We start from the raw sequence: 19,822 nt of genomic DNA, 5'->3' as shown, positions 1-19,822 counted from the left end.
TACCTTCTCTTGCTTCCAAAGGATCTTATGTTTCAATAAGGTCTCCCATCATTCTTCCAATGGATGTAAATTGGACCATAGGGATTCACCATTCCATCTCTCCGGATATGTCTCTAATATCAGATGTTAAATGGGATAACACCCGCTTGCTCTGAGACAGAAAAATCACATCACCCCTCAGCATTGGGGCCAGGGGTAGGAAGTGATGAATTGACAGGGAGGTTATTTTGCAATACTACGCGATTTGTCCTTATCTAAAAAAAATAATTGGAACCGTTCTCTGATTAAATAACCCTACGATACCTGCAGAAATTTTCTGAAAATATTTTACATTTTAAGATGAATTGCGCAAGGTTAGAATTTGCTGTGTTATCTTGCAGTCTTGCAAATCCCTGGAGAGACTGCCCTGCTTACTCGAGCACTTTTTAACAGATGAAAACCTGAACTAACCGAGTGTGATTGCAAGGAGATTATATACTGTAAAACCTATGTATTTATATAACATCCTTTAAAATGACAGTAGGGAACTAAAATAAACCAAGTATCTTCGCTTCATGAAAAATACCCTGATTTAACCAAATTGAGTATGGAAACAGGCCCTTCAGCCCACCAAGTCCATGCCGACCATCAATCACCGGAGATTCTGTTATCCCACTTTTGCATCCACTCTTTATGCAGTATTTACAGAGACCAATTAACCCACAAACCCGCACCTCTTTGGGATGGAGAAAACCAGAGCACCTGGAGGAAACCTACATGGTCACAGGAAGGTACACGAAAATGCTGGAGAAACTCAGTGGGTGCAGCAGCATCTATGGTGTGAAGGAAATAGGCAAAGTTTCGGGCCGAAACCCTTCGTCAGACAGGTCACAGGAAGAATGTGCAAACTCCTCACAGTCAACACCTAAGGTTAGGATTGAACCTCCTATGTTTCTGGTGCTGTGAGGCGTCAGCTCTACCCACTGTACCACTTTGCCACAGCTAATATATTCATATTTTGCACCGTTAGTATATAAGTAATTGCAGATTCCATCCCCAAATTCCTGAACCAAGATACAATGGGCAGAAGCCGCCTTAAACTTCCTTTCCCGCCATCACAAGGTATTTTGAGCCAACAGTACTGCATAGAAAACAGGCCATTCAGCCTGAAATGTGCATGCTGACGCTTATTGCTCCACATGGAACATTTCCGTTTTCCTTCCCAACTCAAAGATGAAGGCTTTGATTCGTCCTTTTCTCACATATTTAACCTTGTTTATCCATTTCAAGGGAATTTTGTGTTGCTGATTTCTCATAGGATGTTCCCTGCGGTTCAGTTTGTACTAGTTTCACCTGGGCCACCATGTTCCAAGTTCAGGACTTCACACAAACACTTAAACTGGCATAGTCAACGTGCCAACTTCTAAGTGACATTAAATTGAGTCATATCTATTTTATTATGTAACCACAAAGATCCTATGACACTGCGCAAATCTCCACAGATGCTGCATGACCCACTGAGTTACTCCAGCCCTTTGTGTTTAGCTCAGGATTCCAGCATTCCATGGTGTTATCCCATTTAACATCTGATTTTAGAGACAAATCCGGAGAGGTGGAATGGTGAAGATCTTATAGAAACATATAAAATTATTAAGGGATTGGACATGCTAGATGCAGGAAACATGTTCCTGATGTTGGGGGAGTCCAGAACCTGGGGCCACAGTTTAACAATAAGGGGTAGGCCATTTAGAACTGAGGCGAGGAAAAACTTTTTCACTGAGAGAGTTGTGAATTTGTGGAATTCTCTGCCTCAGAAGGCAGAGGAGGGCGATTCACTGGATGCTTTCAAAAGAGAGTTAGATTGAGCTCTGAGGACGAGAGGAATCAAGGGTTATGGGGAGAAGGCAGGAACGGGGTACTGATTGTGGATGATCAGCCACGATCACATTGAATGATGGGGCTGGCTCAAAGGTGCCTCCACTGGCACTTATTTTCTATGTTTCTGTTTCTATGAAGAGAAGAGCTATCCTGAGGTCCTGGCCAATATATATCTCTCTGTCACCATTCTATTACCAGGTCATCTGGTCATTATCGCCTTTGCTTTCATTCAAAGATTATAGTGTACAAATAGGCTGGGAGCTCAGGCAATGCATTGCAAGATGGCGTCGGAGTCTGGCAACTCTTTACGTTCTTTTGCCAGAAGGCGGTCTATTGGCATCCGATAGTCTCTCTGAAATCTCGTTTCTACCTGTAAGTAGAGCATAATTTCAGTTTTGCCTTATCTATTGTACTTGAGTTTGACTTGATTGCACCTATGCCTAATCTATCTGATCTGCTTGGATAGCGTGCAAAACAAAGATTCATTAGAACTGGTGAAGTGAGAGAACAAGTATGTTTTAAGCCATATAAAAGAGGAGGGGTGGAGAGAACAATGAGGATGTATTTTGAATCAATCTGACCTAAAGCATCATCTGACCACTCTCTCCCCAGGTGTTGCCTGACCGATCGAGTTACTCCAGCATTTGGTGTTTTGCTTGCGATTCCCGCATCTGCAGCTTCTTGTGTCAGTAGCAGAGATTGACTTGGATGTTGTTACTGGCTAAAGGCTGGGACCGTCTTGGTCTGTGGTCAACTATTTCTATTCAAGTCTTCATGCGTTCCCAAGTCGCCCCTTATAAACGTTTAATAACTGTTCACAGGGGTAGAGTACAGAAATGTGTCATTGTGTCCTGTTTACACAACACAGAAACAGCCGTATTGTTCATCATTTTATTAGAAAATAAACACAATTAGCAAACATATTACATTGAGATATGGCAATAGTCATTTGTTAAAGGAAGACTATCTTCTACAATAAACTAAATTTCATAAAAATATTATCTAGTGTATTCTAGCCTGTTGGACCTATAGATTCAGTTTATGTTCATTCATGCATTGGAGTAGATAGATGGCATGATGCAAACATTTATTCAACCGTGTGAGCATTGATGTTGCCCTTAGACTAATCTCTATTGCACTGCATGTAATGCAGAAAACTGATCAGCCTGCAAGGTTTGGACTGGTTGGCACTCCAACTTGACATACCTACGCTTGTGTTCTCAACTGTGTGAAATCCCATTCCGTACTCTATGAGACCAAACTTTATCGTAACTCAGCTTCCAATGGGGCAAATCATTATATAACAGGAATCCATTCATCTATTTGTGGTAAGTAAATAATGGAAGTCTGTACTTAGAGTTGAGATCCTACCTGATAGAATCCGGTACTGAGATTAGGAAGTGGAAGTTCGCAATATAAGGAATAAATCATTAGACAAAGTGCTGGATTTATGCCCCTGTCCCACTTATGCCCCTGTCCCACTTAGGAAACCTGAACGGAAACGTCTGGAGACTTTGTGCCCCACCCAAGGTTTCTGTGCGGTTCCCGGAGGTTTTTGTCAGTCCCCCTACCTGCTTCCACTACCTGCAACTTCCGGCAACCACCTGCAACCTCCGGGAACCGCATGGAAACCTTGGGTGGGGCGCAAAGTCTGCAGAGGTTTCCGTTCAGGTTTCCTAAGTGGGACAGGGGCATAACTCTGCGAGTCAGGCAGCATCTCTGGAGAACATGGATCGGTGACGTTTCTCGTTGGGACCTTTCTTGAGATTGAGAATTCAGCCTCAAGAAGGGTCGCAACCCAAAACACACTTACCCATGTTCTCCAGAGATGCTGCCTGACCTGCTGAGTTAGCCCAGCACTCTGTTTTGTAAACCAGCATCCACAGTTCCTTGTTAAGGAATAAATCATGGTAGGTTCTAGTAACCCAAATTTGAATTCTCAGTGAGAATTTTGGAAACCTAGGGCACAACTAAACATGAGTTGTTTGCTCAATAAAGGGTGCTGGACCTTTGAGAATCTCAATAAAGTTCATCCATTGAACACAATATTGCCTTCAGTCCTATAGCTTCAAATCACCCTCATAACGTGTAGCTGAGTCCATGGAGTGGGGAGAGGTATCAGAATGTTACTATGTGTTTGTGTCTTGTCCGTGTACGATTCCCAGTGTGAGAACATCCAGTGACCCAAACACCACCATCTAGAAGCCAAATGATCAACTCTTCCATCCAGTGGAAGGAAATTTAGGATGAAACACATTATAATAATCCAGCACAAACACCAAGAAATTCAATTACATCAGCACTGTGCATGTGTATAAGTCAAGTACTTTGTGTAATACAAATATATACAGTGATAGTCATAGTCATCCAAGAACAGTACTGTTTAGGGTACTGGGAATTCAGCAAAAGTCAAACTTTCTATAATGGAGTAGATTATGCAGGGCAGGTAAGCTATCTGTAATTTGGTGATCTTGTTGTTAAATTAGCTCAGAAAAAAAGATGAGGGTTATCTTAAATATAGGACAGTAATTTGCGTCTTATCCAAGATAAATATATGATACATCTTTTTTTAATCTTTATCTCTTGCTCACTGTAACCATTTTATAAGCAAGCAAATAATGGTATCTTTCAAAAAGCTTTATTGTGCTCTGCAGGCTGGGGCAGGTCTGTTCTAACAACTCATAATACCCCTCAGGTACACAAAAATGCTGGAGAAATTCAGCGCGTGCAGCAGCATCTATGGAGCGAAGGAAATAGGCAACGTTTCGGGCCGAAACCCCGAAGGGTTTCGGCCCGAAACGTTGCCTATTTCCTTCGCTCCATAGATGCTGCTGCACCCACTGAGTTTCTCCAGCATTTTTGTGTACCTGGGATTTTCCAGCATTTGCAGTTCCTTCTTAAAAACTCATAATACACCCTCAACTATCAGGGGTGTAATTCTGCACTGTACAAAGTTTTAATGTTGAAACAAAGGAAATCTAAATTCAATCTGGGAGTCCAGTGCAAAATAGTGGTGGCTTAACTTGTTAACACTCTCTTAACTCCCCCACCTCTCTATAGGCACTTATACCATGTTTCGTATCTGTGTGAATATTTGACACACGCTTTGTATGTTGCTTGACTTGCTCCCATTTGTGCTTTTAAAATATCATTGTTTATCCTGGTATCTCCTAGTTACCACAACAATATTTGAAATGAAAAGTAACCAATAACAATTAAACGAGGCGGAATATAGTTAGAAAACTTCTAAAGCTGTGCAGCCCGACTATTCAAGAGTCATTGATTGAATGCTCATTTTGTGGCTATTTATGCCACGGGCCACAAAATCTACAGCGATTATAGAGAATGTGCTTTTGATATAATATAAGTTTAAAAAGTTAATACATTCAGTAAATTACATTATGATACAGGGGTGGATAAGACTAAAAGTAGATGAATTAATCAAACCTACAAGGATTATACAGGAAACCCCCATCTTACCTTTAATGCCATGAAGAATACCTGGGAGAAAGTCAAAGGACTTTAAGGGGGTGATTCCAGTGGCAGCTGGTTAAAGCACATTTTCTGCTTTAGTTATGAATTTTGCCTTGGATCAAATTATATTCTTTGTTGATTATGTTTTTAAGAGGTTTTATTGCCTAAACTCTCTAAATAATTAGCAAGTACAATGGGTGAAGGAAAGTAAATGTGATGTAGGGAGGTTATAATGCTTTAGTCAGCTTACAAAGGACAGGATGTTGAGTGAATATGCAACGGGGGATGGTGCCACATTTACTGACCTAATAGACTAATTGAAATAAGCAAAGCTGTCCGTTTGTCTACAGAATGCAGTCTACATGATGCTGCATTTCCCCTTTAATTTCTCTGTTCTCTTCTGCTGTTTGGACTTCTTCCCGTCAATATTCAGTCTCATGGATCTCCGCTTTTCCAAGTTAAGCAGTTCCTGGAAAAGCTCTTTGACGTTGTGGTTCATCTTGGCCGAGGTCTCCATGAAAGCACACTTCCACTCCGTGGCCAAGGCTTCCCCAACCTTGCTGTCCACTTCCTTGGCCGTCTCGTCGCACTTGTTCCCCACCAACATGACGGGGATGGTCTCGATGTTGCCTTTGATCTGCAGGATCTGCTGATAGATGGGTTTCAGCTCTTCCAGCGATTGGCGGCTGCAGATGGAGTAGACCAGGATGAAAGCGTGACCCCTGGAAATGGAGAGCCGCTGCATTGCTGGGAACTGGTGCGAGCCGGTTGTGTCGGTGATCTGGAGGGTGCAGACACTCTTATCACAGCTGATCACCTGCCTGTAGGTGTCTTCAATGGTTGGAATGTAGGTTTCATGAAAGGTCCCTTTGACAAAACGTAGCACCAGGGAGCTTTTTCCAACACCCCCAGCCCCAAACACCACGACATTGTAATCATTACTCTGCTCGGGCATTTTCTAACGAGATCTTCTTACCTACAGATAAAGAGTGATAAAACAATAATCCAATCAATGACCAATTTCAATTACGGATTTTGATTGATTGAAAAATACAGTTTGGAAAGGGGCCCTTCGACTCACCGAGTCCACGCCCATCATCACTCACCCACTTATACTAGTTCTATACAATCCCACTTTGCCATCCACTTCCCACACACTAGGGGCAATTTTACAGAGGCCAACTGATCTACAAACTCGCATGTCTTTAGTATGTGGGGGGAAAGCGGAGCATCCGGCAGAAACCCAAGTGGTCACAGGGAGAACATGTCGCACCCATGGTCAGGATCAAACCTGGGTCTCTGCAGTAGGTACACAGCAGGTCGAGCACCATCTGAGGAGAAGGAAAGGAATGGTCGGCATTTTGAGTTGAATCCCTGAATCCGGACACATCCTTGGGAACATTAGTACTCACCTCCGGGAATTGAACCCTGTGTTCCAACCAATATGTATTCCTCAAGTAACAGACCGATACCTGATTAGCTGGTACATATCATTTTGATATGTGCATATTGACCCCTGCATTTGTATCAATGGAAAAATGCGTAGGTATCAAAGGTACTCTGTTGACTTTGAAATGTCCTGAGGTCACATTTGCTGTACATTAAGGTAAGCCTTTCTTTTACAAGACACAATGCTTACCAGAAATTACAACTAAAGGAAAATCTAAACGCAAGTAAGAAATGGTTGCATACTTGAAAAATATATTCTTCATGGAAAATGTGCAGATGTAATAAAATGTCAAATGCATTTATAGACTTCGCTGGAGAACCACATATAAACTGACCTGAACTCAATTCAAATCTTTAGGAAACAGATTTGCCCTCTCTCGATATTCGAAACAATTTCCAGCAAATGGGACAGAGCTCTGCCAACCTTTCACAGCCCAGTGTCTGAGTCTCAGAATGGATCACATTCAGGTTATGTGAAAGTGGCCAAAACCCACAATACAACTACCAGTGTTACTTTGGGCAGTCAGTGTTAATTAACAGATTGTCCTGGACTTCCAAGATGATTTATTTTCTGGGAAACTCATAGTACCATGAAGGACAGCTGATTTGTCTTAGTCTCTAACCTAAAGCCAAATTCTATTTCCCATAGGACATTGAACTAGATGTTATATTTAAACTCTCTCCATGTTATAATACTGTCCCTATCAGTCTATATTAAACACTACAGCCTCCAAATAAACTCTGAACCACATAGACGGGGACATTGGTTTTGTCTTTTTGCACTATTATTGTTTGTGAGTTTGTTTTTAAGTATATATATGTGTGTGTATCTCTCTATATATATATATATATATATATATATATATATATAACCAGGGGGCATACTTAGAATAAAGGGAAAGCCATTTAAGACTGAGGTGAGAAAAAACGTTTTCACCCAGAGAGTTGTGAATTTGTGGAATTCCCTGCCACAGAGGGCAGTGGAGGCCAAGTCACCGGATGGATTTAAGAGAGAGTTAGATAGAGCTCTCATGGCTAGTGGAATCAAGGAATATGGGGAGAAGGCAGGCACGGGTTGGACGATCAGCCATGATCACAATGAATGGCGGTGCTGGCTCGAAGGGCCGAATGGCCTCCTCCTGCACCTATTTTCTATGTTTCTATGTTTCTATATACCTGTATATATAACTTTATTTCCTTTTATTATATTGTTTACAGAGTACTGTGTTTAAATATTCTGTTGTGCTGTTGCAAGTAAGAATTTCATTGTTCTATCTGGGACCAATGACAATAACATATGACTACTCTCCTGGGTAGAAGTCCCCTCAGCTTATTTTACATAATAACTAATCTACTCCCTAAATTGCATTCTCAGCATTTGACGTCATCCTGACCTCTCCAAGGTTGCACTCAGGACTTACACTGGCATAATGATTTTATGACAGGATACCTGACTTCCATCTACAAGGCTCCAGTCTGGAATGTGATGGAATTCTCTCCACTTACCTGAATGAGTGCAGCTTCAACTTCCTGTACAAGAAGCTCAGCACCGTACAGGACATAACAGTCTGCTTGATAGGCACCCCTTCCACAACCATTCACCCACTCACACCATCACCTACACACACTAGCAGTAGTTTGTACCATCAAAAGAGTGCACTGCAGTATCTCACCAAGACTCCTTAGACGGCATCTTTCAAACCCATGACCTCTCCCAGCTAGAAGGACAAGGCCAGCGAATGCATGAGAAAACCAGCACGTGAAAATTTCCCTCTGAGCTACACACCTTCCTATCCTGGAAATATCTCTCTGTTCCTTCACCATCGCTGGGTCAAAAATTTGGGACTGTCTCCCTCACTCTCTCCCTAACAGCACTGTGAGTATACCCATGCATCACAGACTGCAATATTTGCATATTCCCTCTTCTCTCCTCTCCTGTCGGGCAGAAGATCTGAAAGCTTGAAACCATGTACCACCACGTTCAGGAACATCTTCCTCCCCGCTGCTGAACAGACTTTTCCAGTAAACTTCTTCCAGACTACTGAACAGACCTCCCATAAACTAAGGGTGTAGCCCCCAATTGCCCAACCTACCGCATTGTGGCCCTTGTACTTTTTATTTTTTATGTGCACTTTCACTGTAGCACTATATTCTGCACTCTCTTGTACCATGCACGATTGTACTCATGTATGGAAGGATTTGACAGGATGGCACACGTAACAAAGATTGTCGCTGTACCTCAGTACACGTGGCCATAAGAAACCAACACCAACACCAGTTCAAGAAGGCAGCTCACTAGCACCTACTTGAGGGCAATTAGGGATGGGCAATTAAATTCTACCTCAGCCTGAAAAGCCCACATCCATTCATGAATATAAATAAACAGAATTGTCAGTGTGCTTCCATATGAAATCTTTAGTGGCTTCAAATCATTTTTTTTAAACTAAGTAAAGTAAATACATTTGGACCTAAATCTTCTTTTACTTAAAGATGAATTTTTTCTTTCCTCATCTCATTCTAATCATGGTTGAAGGAAATCTTGGCACGTTGTAACAAGAAAAAAATCTTGGCTAATTCTTTGAACAAGACCTCAGTTGTGACATGGATGTCAGAACGATACAATACTGTATACTTCTGTATCAGAAATATAATTTAGAATGCAAAGTAAAATAGTTCTGAATCGAGTCAAAACATAAGCTGATGCACTATGACAGCTGGATCTTTAGCTGATGGTTTGTCACTGATGCAACATTCATTGGCAGGAACTGTAAAGCGAGATCATTCAAATGCCAATGATTAGACAGTACTTTCTGTGTGAAATGCTGGCAAGGGATTTTGTATGGTTGCATTCAATAGGCCAATAAAGATGATGAGATTAGGAATGTGCTTTAGCAGTTATAGTCATTCATAGTGAATTGAAGGGGACTGCACAGGAATAGGCCCTTTGGCCCACAATGTCTGTGCCGAACATGATGTCAAGATAAATGAATCTAATAATTTGCCTTCACATGGTCCATACACCTCCATTCCCTGCGTATACATTTGAAGTGCATATACAGTTAGTGTACATTTTAAGCTGAAATTTGAACGTGAAATTATGGTCTTCGAGAAACCCAATTATATAAGAATTTTATCATTAGCGCGAAGGTTCATATTCTAACTGCTGCCTAGGGAAGTTCTTTAAATGACATTTCACCATTACATCCAACAGATTCCTCCATACTGTTAAGAAATTGCATTTCTGTACCGTATTACTGTAACATTTCATGATTCCAGCATTTGCGGAAGGAATGTTATGTGCTTAACAAATCTCAACGATGAAAAGTAACTGAATCAAATGCAGAGAAGCTGAACCATGTAATAAATCACATCCATCACACCCAGCGCTAACAGGTGACAGCGGTTGATATAAGGAGCTCAAACCTGCTGAGTCTTTCTAGCATTTTCGGGTTTTATTTCAGGTTTCCAGCATCTGCAGTTTTTCCCCATTATCTATAGTGATCTGTGTTGACATGGACCAGACAAGAAACGATATTGAAACATGAACTCTCAAAATCATCCAGGTTGATCTGGGTCTGCAAGTTCGGTTGTGTGTTATTAATAGTATATTAAAAAACAAGTATAACCATGCAGTCAAGAGATGGTAACATGAATGATCTGACAGAGCCCGCTATTAGTACCATGTGCGTAGAACATACAGCACATGAAATAGCCCCTCGATCCACAATGTCTGTATCAAACATAATGCCATGATAAACTAATTGCCTGCACATGATCCATATCCGTTCATTCCTAGCATATCCATGTGCCTATATAAAAGCCTCCTAAACACCACAATCATATCTGGCTCCACCACCACCCCTGGCAACAAGTTACAGGCAACTATTACCTTCTGGGTACAAAACTCGCCCCACACATCGCATTCAAACTTTGTCCCTCTCACCTGAAAGCTACACCCTCTCTCATCTTTAACATTTCCACCCTGGGAAAAGGGTTTAAGAAGGAACTGCAGATGCTGGAAAATCGAAGGTACACAAAAATGCTGGAGAAACTCAGCGGGTGCAGCAGCATCTATGGAGCGAAGGAAATAGGCAACGTTTCGTCCCGAAAACCTGGGAAAAGGGTTCTGATTGTCTATCCTATCTATGCCTTTCATAATTTTACATACTTGTATCAGATCTGCTCTCAGCCTCTAGTGCACATACAGGCACATGTGGACATTCATATATACAAAGCTTATTGTTATAGAAAATTACTTACCTCAAGATAATAGGTCTTGGCTCCAACACTACCCAATCTTAAATCGTGAAATGCTTTCAAGAGATTTTATTGTTTAATTGGCCAACTCGCTGTTCATCCATCCAAGCGATATAGACTCAATTTCTATGGTGTACAGTAGAGAGCCCAGGCTCACAAAATTAGAATATTTCTATCATTACAAAATTAGACACTTGCATCTCAATTCAGAAAGGCCTTGTCGCACAAAGACTAGATCAGTGGTTCTTAACCTGGGGGTCATGACCCCCCTATGGGGGTCGTTTGGGGCTTTGCCGGGGGTCATGAAGGGGACACAAATAACATATCAATTTGTTGAGCCCATGTTTAGGAACCTAACAAAGGTACATACCGTACACAGTATTTAGTTCGCGTATGCTCGTACTGGTGCCAAAAAGGTTAAGAACCACTGGACTAGATGGATGTAAATGAGCAAACCTGCTCAGCCAAGGAAGGCGGGTGGCTGATGTTTCCCAAAAGATCTTAAGAGGAGGATACTTTTAAAGCTTTTAAAGATACTTTACTAGGGGTCTGATTGGGTTACACTTGATGTTAGATTGCTTGATGTTCTGACTGAAAACTTAATGTAGAAACTGTCCCCTTCCCAGGGCAGGCAGCGTGCTAATATTTACACTCCAACTGATATTCCTTACCTTGCTGAGCACAACTACATCAAATCTTGGTAAAACTGCGAACATATTCCCATTGTTTAAGTTCAGGCTTATTATTATCACCTGTACTGAGGTACATGGGAAGTTTTGTTTTTGCATGCTATCCAATCAGATCAGATAATACTCTATATAAATACAATCAAGTCAAACTCCAGTTCAATAGGCAGAGCAAAAGGAAAAATACAGAGTGCAGAATATAGTTCTCATCATTGTAGTGCATCAGTTCCATTGACAGAGTCCAATGGGACTGATGGGATCGTGAGTCGGACAGTACCTTAGCTTATGGAAGGTCGTTCAGAATCCTGATAATAGAGGGGACGAAACTGATTAGTTGAATGCCTTCAGAACACCCCACTCCCTCAACCTATCCAACCCACCGCCCCTGTCCAACAATAACAACCTGCACTTATAAAAACCCATTCATAAAGAAATTCATTCCAGGCCACTCACGTGGACAAAACAAAACATGAAGACACAGGCAAATAAATGGAGGTAAAATTAAAATATTCTGAACTAATTATTTTTCTACCCTTTTGGGCATTTAGCGTTTGTGTAGCAATATTTCCAATTGGTGGGCATCGTTTGAATGTTCTTAATTTAGGTTTAACTCCTTTCATCGGCAGTACAAAATTCTTAAGGGGTTGGACTGGCTAGATGCAGGAAGATTGTTCCCGATGTTGGGGAAGTGCAGAACACAGTTTAAGGATAAAGGGGGAAGTATTTTAGGACCGAGATGAGAAAAACATTTTTCACACAGAAAGTGGTGAATCTGTGGAATTCTCTGCCACAGAAGGTAGTTGAGGCCAGTTCATTGGCTATATTTAAGAGGGAGTTAGATGTGGCCCTTGTGGCTAAAGGGATCTGGAGTATGGAGAGAAGGCAGGTACAGGATACTGAGTTGGATGATCAGCCATGATCATATTGAATGGCGGTGCAGGCTCGAAGGGCCGAATGGCCTACTCCTGCACCTATTTTCTATGTGTCTATGTTTGCACCGCGCATGGTGGCAATGGGCTGCCGTGAACAACGCTGCCGTGAAGGAAATAGTTCTGACCGTTCAAAGGTCATTGTCACACAGAGAGTATCACTGTCCCACTCAAGCACTGTCCCTACGTTTATGCACGGCAGTGATGCTGGAATCCACGGCAACGTGCCCACGCTTTTAAGTTGCAAACATTGCCAGGAATTCCCCCCCAGTGTATATATCCCCGCTGGCGCTAATATCGAGGACGTTTTTATTAAAGCTGAGATTTTCGGCGTCTTCCCAACCCAACCCGCAATCGCACAGGAACACAAAGGGCAGTTTGTTTCATCAGCTCAAACTTCTCAAGAAAGCAAATGCGTAAGAAATAAATATCTCGTCGGTCGCTCGTTTTGACTGGTTGGTAGTGCATGTTGATAAATTGTATCCCAATCACCACAGTCGTCTCCTCAAATCCCCGTTTGTATAAAGACCCTGGGCTAGGGGAACGATGCGGAGTACTGATTCATTCGGTAAATCGGTGGAATTTGATTCAAATGCCTTTAAATAAAAAACCTTGGTTCAAATACATTTAAAATGTTGAAAACCCCTGAGTGGATATGGTTATTCATCGGGACAGATTGTCAATTCACATTGGATCACAAACACACAAACAACCCGTGTCCAGGGTCCCTACACTGGAACTAAAACGCGGTGCAATTAATTATTTTTATACGCATTTATTATATTTTATAATACGGTTTAAAAAAATGGATGGTGTCTTGATATGGTTTGTGTCGAACTAAATGATCGCCCCGTTATTGCCATATCAGCGAAACTTTCTTCTTGGAAGGAAACTGACAGGTGAATATGAATTTATTTGCAGCCCCCACGTTTGCGGATAAATTGGTGACTCGCTGCTTCCAGTTTCACACACGGATCCCCTTTGCACGCTTACACCGCCTCACACGTGCACGCCGTCGTTCCTGGCACTTATCCCCGACCCCTTACACGTACAGCTCGAAACTGCACAGGTTAGGGCTGGATCACCGCTGTTTGCACCCTCGCCGTGGTACACATGGTCGATAGCTACCACTTGCTCAAAGAAACACCGACCGGGTCCACTAGCAACACACATGTACTCCGATCTGACAGCGCTTAATATCCCCACTCACGTGCATACACACACACACACTGAATATCCAACCTTCACTTCCCCCCAGTAATGTAATGGCTTTTCTCTCTCTCTCTCTCTCTATCTATCTATCTTTGATCAGATCGGCACTTAGAGCATCGGTCCCAGCAATACGTTCCCCCGTTTTATTCCTACCTTTGCAGGGCGCGATTAGGCTGTGTCTCTCTCGCAGTGTGAACAATTCAGACTCGTGAACACATTGCACACGCGTTTCGGAAATTGCCAGCAGCGCGGGATGCAGGAGCATGTATCTATCTATCTATCTGCCCCGCGCGTCATCGAGATCACATTTACCTTCAAGTGCGTGTTGGAACTGTGCGGAGCGCTGTTTCCCGAGTCCGGCTGTGTCTCCTTTTACATTCTGGCTCACAGTTTCAGCACCACATCACCGCGGACAGCTCCCGGGCTCAGCATATTCCACCAACCCCCGAAGTATTTGCGTTATTTATTTATTTACACAGATACAGAGTCAGTCACACAGTCACACACACGACACACACACGACATACAGAGCCACACACGCACACTTAACCGGAGCGTTGCATTTAGTTAACCTGCCCTCTATCCTTGTATGTAAATAGTAATCGACATTGCAATAGTAACACTGAATCCATACAATGTGCTGAAATTCTCATTGTTGCCTCCTGAAGCAAAGGGACCAAAATCTCTCTCGTGGAATCATTCCCCCTTCGAACCTCCCAAAATCACCATGGATATCATTCCGTTTGACACGGATCCTTGCCTTGCCATCGGTTGCTGAGCTTTATCCTGCGAGAATAAGATATTTGACTGAATTTCTTTCTCTTCCCCCTTCCCATCCCCACCCTCTCTCACCCCGGTCCCTGTTCCGCCTTCACACGGGGGGCTGCGGTAGATAAGGTGCCCATTCCGGAAAATAAAATAAAAGACTGGCAGGGCCCAGAGAGAGAGAGAGAGAGAGAGAGAGAGGGGGTGGGGGGAGCAGCTCGGACAGACCGCATTTCTTTTTTAAATTGATTCAATCTCCACGTCCAAATGCTCGGGAAATGCGCTTTAAAAAAAAATCAGCTTCGACCAGTTAGTGGTACATCTCATTCATCTCCGGCTCCTCGTTTTAAACTCATAACACGCTTCTCATTCAACGTTTCAACTTCCCCAGCCTCTCCTTACCGAATTAATGACTTTTCCACCCCTACAACATCCCTCCAAATGCATTATCATTTAACTCGCGTTACTCCCCAGACGGTATATTTCCCCAACGGAGAAAATCCTGAAGCGCCGAGCTCCGGCCTCACCAACCCTTCACCCCCCCCCCCCCCCCCCCCAATACATTATTAATATCGGTTTAGATTGCGCTTAGATATGATAGCTTGTAATGCTTCCACATCGCGTCAACTCTGTTTCACGTTTCAATCTCTTCTAAAACAAGGGTTCTTCTTAGTTAAAAAAAACATGCATCGCTTAATTTAACACAACCGAGATCCATCTCCTTAAAGTGGCGCTGGAAATGAATCTATCGCCTTTTTTTATGACCCTCCTCTGATTACTTTCGTCAGTTGCAAATAGAATTACCTCTTGTGGATCCAAGAGCGACGCCAGAAGTGGAAGGGACGAGAGCCGAGTCTTGGACGCTTTGTTGAAAAACACTTGCACTGCAAGAGTTCATCAAGCGATTCCGAAATTATATTTAGAACGGCTGCATGGGGTGTAATCTAATGCTGGGTCCAAGTCATTTGACAAACCGCTACAAACATGCATCAGGGGGGTGGCGGGACTTTATTATAATTTCAAAACCAATTGATTCACACATTGTGTTTAAGCCGCTCTAAATGAAGGCAACAAATTGCCTTGAGTAATTGTGGTCGCAGCAAAGACAATGTCTACGACCCAAAGTCTAGAAGTTGGAAACGTGGTAAATGTGGATAGTTCACAAAGATTAATTACTGGACATTACTGGAAATATTGAATGGAATAATTAATAACGTGACCAATAACACTACACATCTAATGTTCCGATTTTAACAAATGTCCTCAAAATTTATTTCTACAAAGTGGAAACAAGGAACTGCAGATACTGGTTTACATGAATAAGACACAGAGTGCTGGAGTAGCTCAGCGGGGGTCAGGTAACATCTTTAGTTTAGCTTATCATTCTTATGTGTACAGTGAACAGCTATTTGTTGCATGCTATCCAGTCCAATCTCTGGAGAACATGGGTAGGTGACTTTTCGGGTCGGGACCCTTCATCGGACTTTACTGCTAGTATTTTAAAGAAACTGCGCGGAAACAGACCCTTCGGCCCATCGAGTCCGCGCCGACTAACCTCCGCACACTATGGACAGTTTTACAAGCATTGACTTAAAAACCTGTACGTATTCCGAGTGTGGTGGGAAATCGGAGCACCCGAAGAAACCCCCAGAAATGGCTCGAATATGCCAGAGATATTCGGCAGGTCAAGCATCAGCTGTACAAAGAGTATCAGTGAACTGAACTATTAACTCACCCGGTACCCCACCTCCTCTCCTCACCTCAGAGGTTCCTCTACTCGTTTCATCTCCTCAGAAGCTGCCTGACGGAGTACTTCCAGCACATTCTGTTTTTATTTCGGATTTTCAGCATCTATAGTTTGGTTTTGTTCTTCAAAGCCACACGGCCTCCTTCCACAGTGTGTGAGACTCCGGAAAACACAGAAGTGGACCATTTTTAACTGCTTGCAAAAGTGGGCTGGCAAGTATGTTCAAAAGGGAACTGCAGATGCTGGAATATCGAAGGTACACAAAATTGCTGGAGGAACTCAGCGGGTGCAGCAGCATCTATGGAGCGAAGGAAATAGGCGACGTTTCGGGCCGAAACCCTTCTTCAGACCGTCGGTCCTTCAAGTAGTCCGTCGGTTCAAGGAATAAGCAAGAAAACACACAGTACTGGAAGAACTCAGTGGGTCAGGCAGTATCTGTGGAAGGTTTCTGCAGAGTCAAGCGTAATCCATGTCTGCCTTACCAGCAGAGTCCAGTTGCAACAAATGTATATATATATTTCCTATTTCCTTCGCTCCACAGATGCTGCTGCACCCACTGAGTTTCTCCAACATTTTTGTGTACCTTCGATTTTCCAGCATCTGCAGTTCCTTCCTAAACTCCATATATATATATATATATATATATATGTATGTATATATATATAATATGCTGTGGGATAGTGCGTTATTGTAATAAGAATACAAAGCAGTAATTTTTCAAGGAATGTGTTAAATATTAATTTTGGCTGCTCGATCAGTATATTTTTAAAATCCAACTTTTCTTTACTTGCTTCAAGGTTATTTTATCACCTCCTTTCCCATCAGTTCTCCACTGCGCTCTAGCAGGTGATGTTGGCAAGGAACAATTTATTGGCCAGTACTCAAAAATACAACGTGAAGTTACTGAAAATGTGAAATAAAGACAGAAAATGTGGGAGAGAATCGGACACAACTGACAGCAGCAGAGGGAGAAACAGATCAAATATCTCAGGTCAGTGATCTTACATTGATTTATCATTCTTAGATGTCTTGAAAATGTGACGGTGGATGCACACATTGGATTGCTGTGCTGTGGGCCCAGTGTGTTTGGTAATTGTATAGCTAAGCATGGTGTCAAGGTTGGAATTGGGACAGGAGGAAGGGGGCTTGGAGGGGGGGGGGGGGGGGGGGGGGGGGGGGGGGGGTTATTTCTTCTTAAATTCAGATGCAAGCACAGGATTCTTGTCTTACATTGCTAAGGCAACTTAGTTTAATTTAGAGATACTCTACAGCATGGAACCAGACCCTTCGGCACGACAACCATCGATCACCCGTTCACACTAGTTGTATGTCATCCCACTTTCTCATCCACTCCCTACAGAAGCCAATCAACCTGTACATGGGGTGGGACATTGCAACCTTCACGTGGTCCGCCCTGTTTCAACCAATGCAATCAACCTGGCGTGCACAATCAAATAAGATCAAATAGAACAAGTTGTCCTACAACTTTAGGCTGTGCATACCATACGCAAGAAGAAGAAGAAACCTATACATTTGCACGCCTTTGGGATCTGAAAGGAAACTGGAGGGAACCCACATGGTCACAGGGAGAATGATGTACAAACGTTACGCAGACAGCACCCATAGTGAGGATCCAGCCTGGGTCTCTGGCGGTGTGAGGCAGTAGTTCTACCTGCTGCGCCACTGTGCCGCCCAATATACACAACATAATGCCACTGCTCAATCGTTCCTTGTAAGTGAGAAATCAATGCAAGTATTACCTTCAAGGAGAGGACTGGCAACTTTTGTGGTTGCTGTTAGGCTGTCTAGACTGGCAGGTGGCAGCTACCCACTTGGTTATCTCTCCACCTTAGTTACCTCAGCAGCAAAGGAGAAGCAGCAAGAAATAACATTCTTCTGGTTGGTTGATAGTGATTTGGCTGCTTTATATGAAGTGTGACATCTGGTGTGTGTGTGTGTGTGCAAGACTTGGAGTGTGACAGAAATGCTCAAAACCTTTGTATAAATAGCTGTACTCCCACTCTCTTCTCATTGGCTTGAATGAAGTCACAGCACCTTTTGAGTATGCAAGACATTGGAGAAATGATCAAGGCGTGATAAAATTGATAAATATTAATCCCTGATTATAATTAGGGGTAAACAGCAGAAATGCTTCTAAGTGGAAAATTAATAGACATAAAAAAGGTCAGAAGGATCATATAAGATCAGGGGTGGGACACGGCTCATGTCGAGCATCTATGTCCATCTGTTTGCCTGAACATCTGCACTTTGCTCTGAGTACTATCTAAACAACATTTACAATTTTAAAATCAATATTGCTGGACCCAGTAGGACACAAAGTGATGGAGTAACTTTGGAGTAGGTCAGGCAGCATCTCTGGAGAACATAGATAGATGATGTTTCGGGTTGAGACACATCTTCAAACTCTGGACTCAGTGACAGGGTAATTAATTCATGCATTCATCATCGTTGAAAACATTAGTGACGCAGTGGTGCTGGCTTCTGACAGGAACGGTGACGGATGCACCACACGTCTCCGTCATCCAGTTCCTGCGGACTTCCCCCGCTGGAAGTCTAGGATTTTGGTGTGTGCGTGTTATCATCATTCCTTACAATGCTGTGTACAACAGTGATCGCAACTTCTACTGAAGTGTGGATGGCTGTTGGCTCGCTAGAAGCTCATCCGCCCCTTTGGCAGATCTTGTTTTTGGTCCTGCTGGGGGCCCACAGCCCCCTCCTCACCTGGCAAACCAGGTGGGGGAGACGGTTTAGTCGCCGACTATCCGACCATGGAGCAGGTAGCACGGGATAACATGGTACCTGTGGTGGGGGGGAACTCCCCCCGACCTGACCTGACCAGTCAGATAAGAAAAGTTTAATTTAACCTTTCTTGATTGTAGTGTAATTATGAAATATCAATAAATCATTAATAAATAGCCGACATTTTCAGTAGAATTTGTATACGACTATAAGAATTAGAGGATAAAATATAACATTTGTGAAATTCCATTCTTTCTGCCAAATAAATGAGATGAGATCACCATTCCTCGCAAATGACAGAATGCCTTAAAAAATACTCAAAGTTTACAAACAGGAATCCAATTGTGTGGTTTTGAGAACATACACCATGAACACTTGAACCTGGTGGAGAGAAACATGAATTTTTAAAAAGGGAGGGAGAGAGAAAACGGGGAATTACAGACCAGTTAGTCTAACGTCGGTAGTGGGGAAACTGCTAGAATCAGTTATTAAAGATGGGATAGCAGCACATTTGGAAAGTGGTGAAATCATTGGACAAAGTCAGCATGGATTTATGAAGGGTAAATCATGTCTGACAAATCTTATAGAATTTTTCGAGGATGTAACTAGTAGAGTGGATAAGGGAGAACCAGTGGATGTGTTATATCTGGACTTTCAGAAGGCTTTCGACAAGGTCCCACATAAGA

General features: G+C 42.7%; 1 protein-coding gene across 1 annotated transcript; it reads right to left on the bottom strand.

Moving 5' to 3' along the window:
* Positions 1-4,766: 4,766 nt before the first annotated feature.
* Positions 4,767-15,528, bottom strand: LOC116989503 (GTP-binding protein Di-Ras2-like). The gene is made up of 2 exons (XM_033046958.1): positions 15,434-15,528; positions 4,767-6,307 (listed from the first exon to the last, which is right to left on the bottom strand). The coding sequence occupies exon 2, from the start codon at positions 6,284-6,286 to the stop codon at positions 5,690-5,692; it is 597 nt and encodes a 198-aa protein (XP_032902849.1). The 5' UTR covers positions 6,287-6,307; positions 15,434-15,528; the 3' UTR covers positions 4,767-5,689.
* Between the last annotated feature and the right edge of the window lie 4,294 nt (positions 15,529-19,822).

This window comes from Amblyraja radiata, chromosome 29 (assembly GCF_010909765.2).
Source record: "Amblyraja radiata isolate CabotCenter1 chromosome 29, sAmbRad1.1.pri, whole genome shotgun sequence".
In the NCBI taxonomy this organism is placed as follows: domain Eukaryota; kingdom Metazoa; phylum Chordata; class Chondrichthyes; order Rajiformes; family Rajidae; genus Amblyraja; species Amblyraja radiata.
The sequence above is the reverse complement of the archived record's forward strand: the minus strand, read 5'-3'. Positions and strand labels throughout refer to the sequence as shown.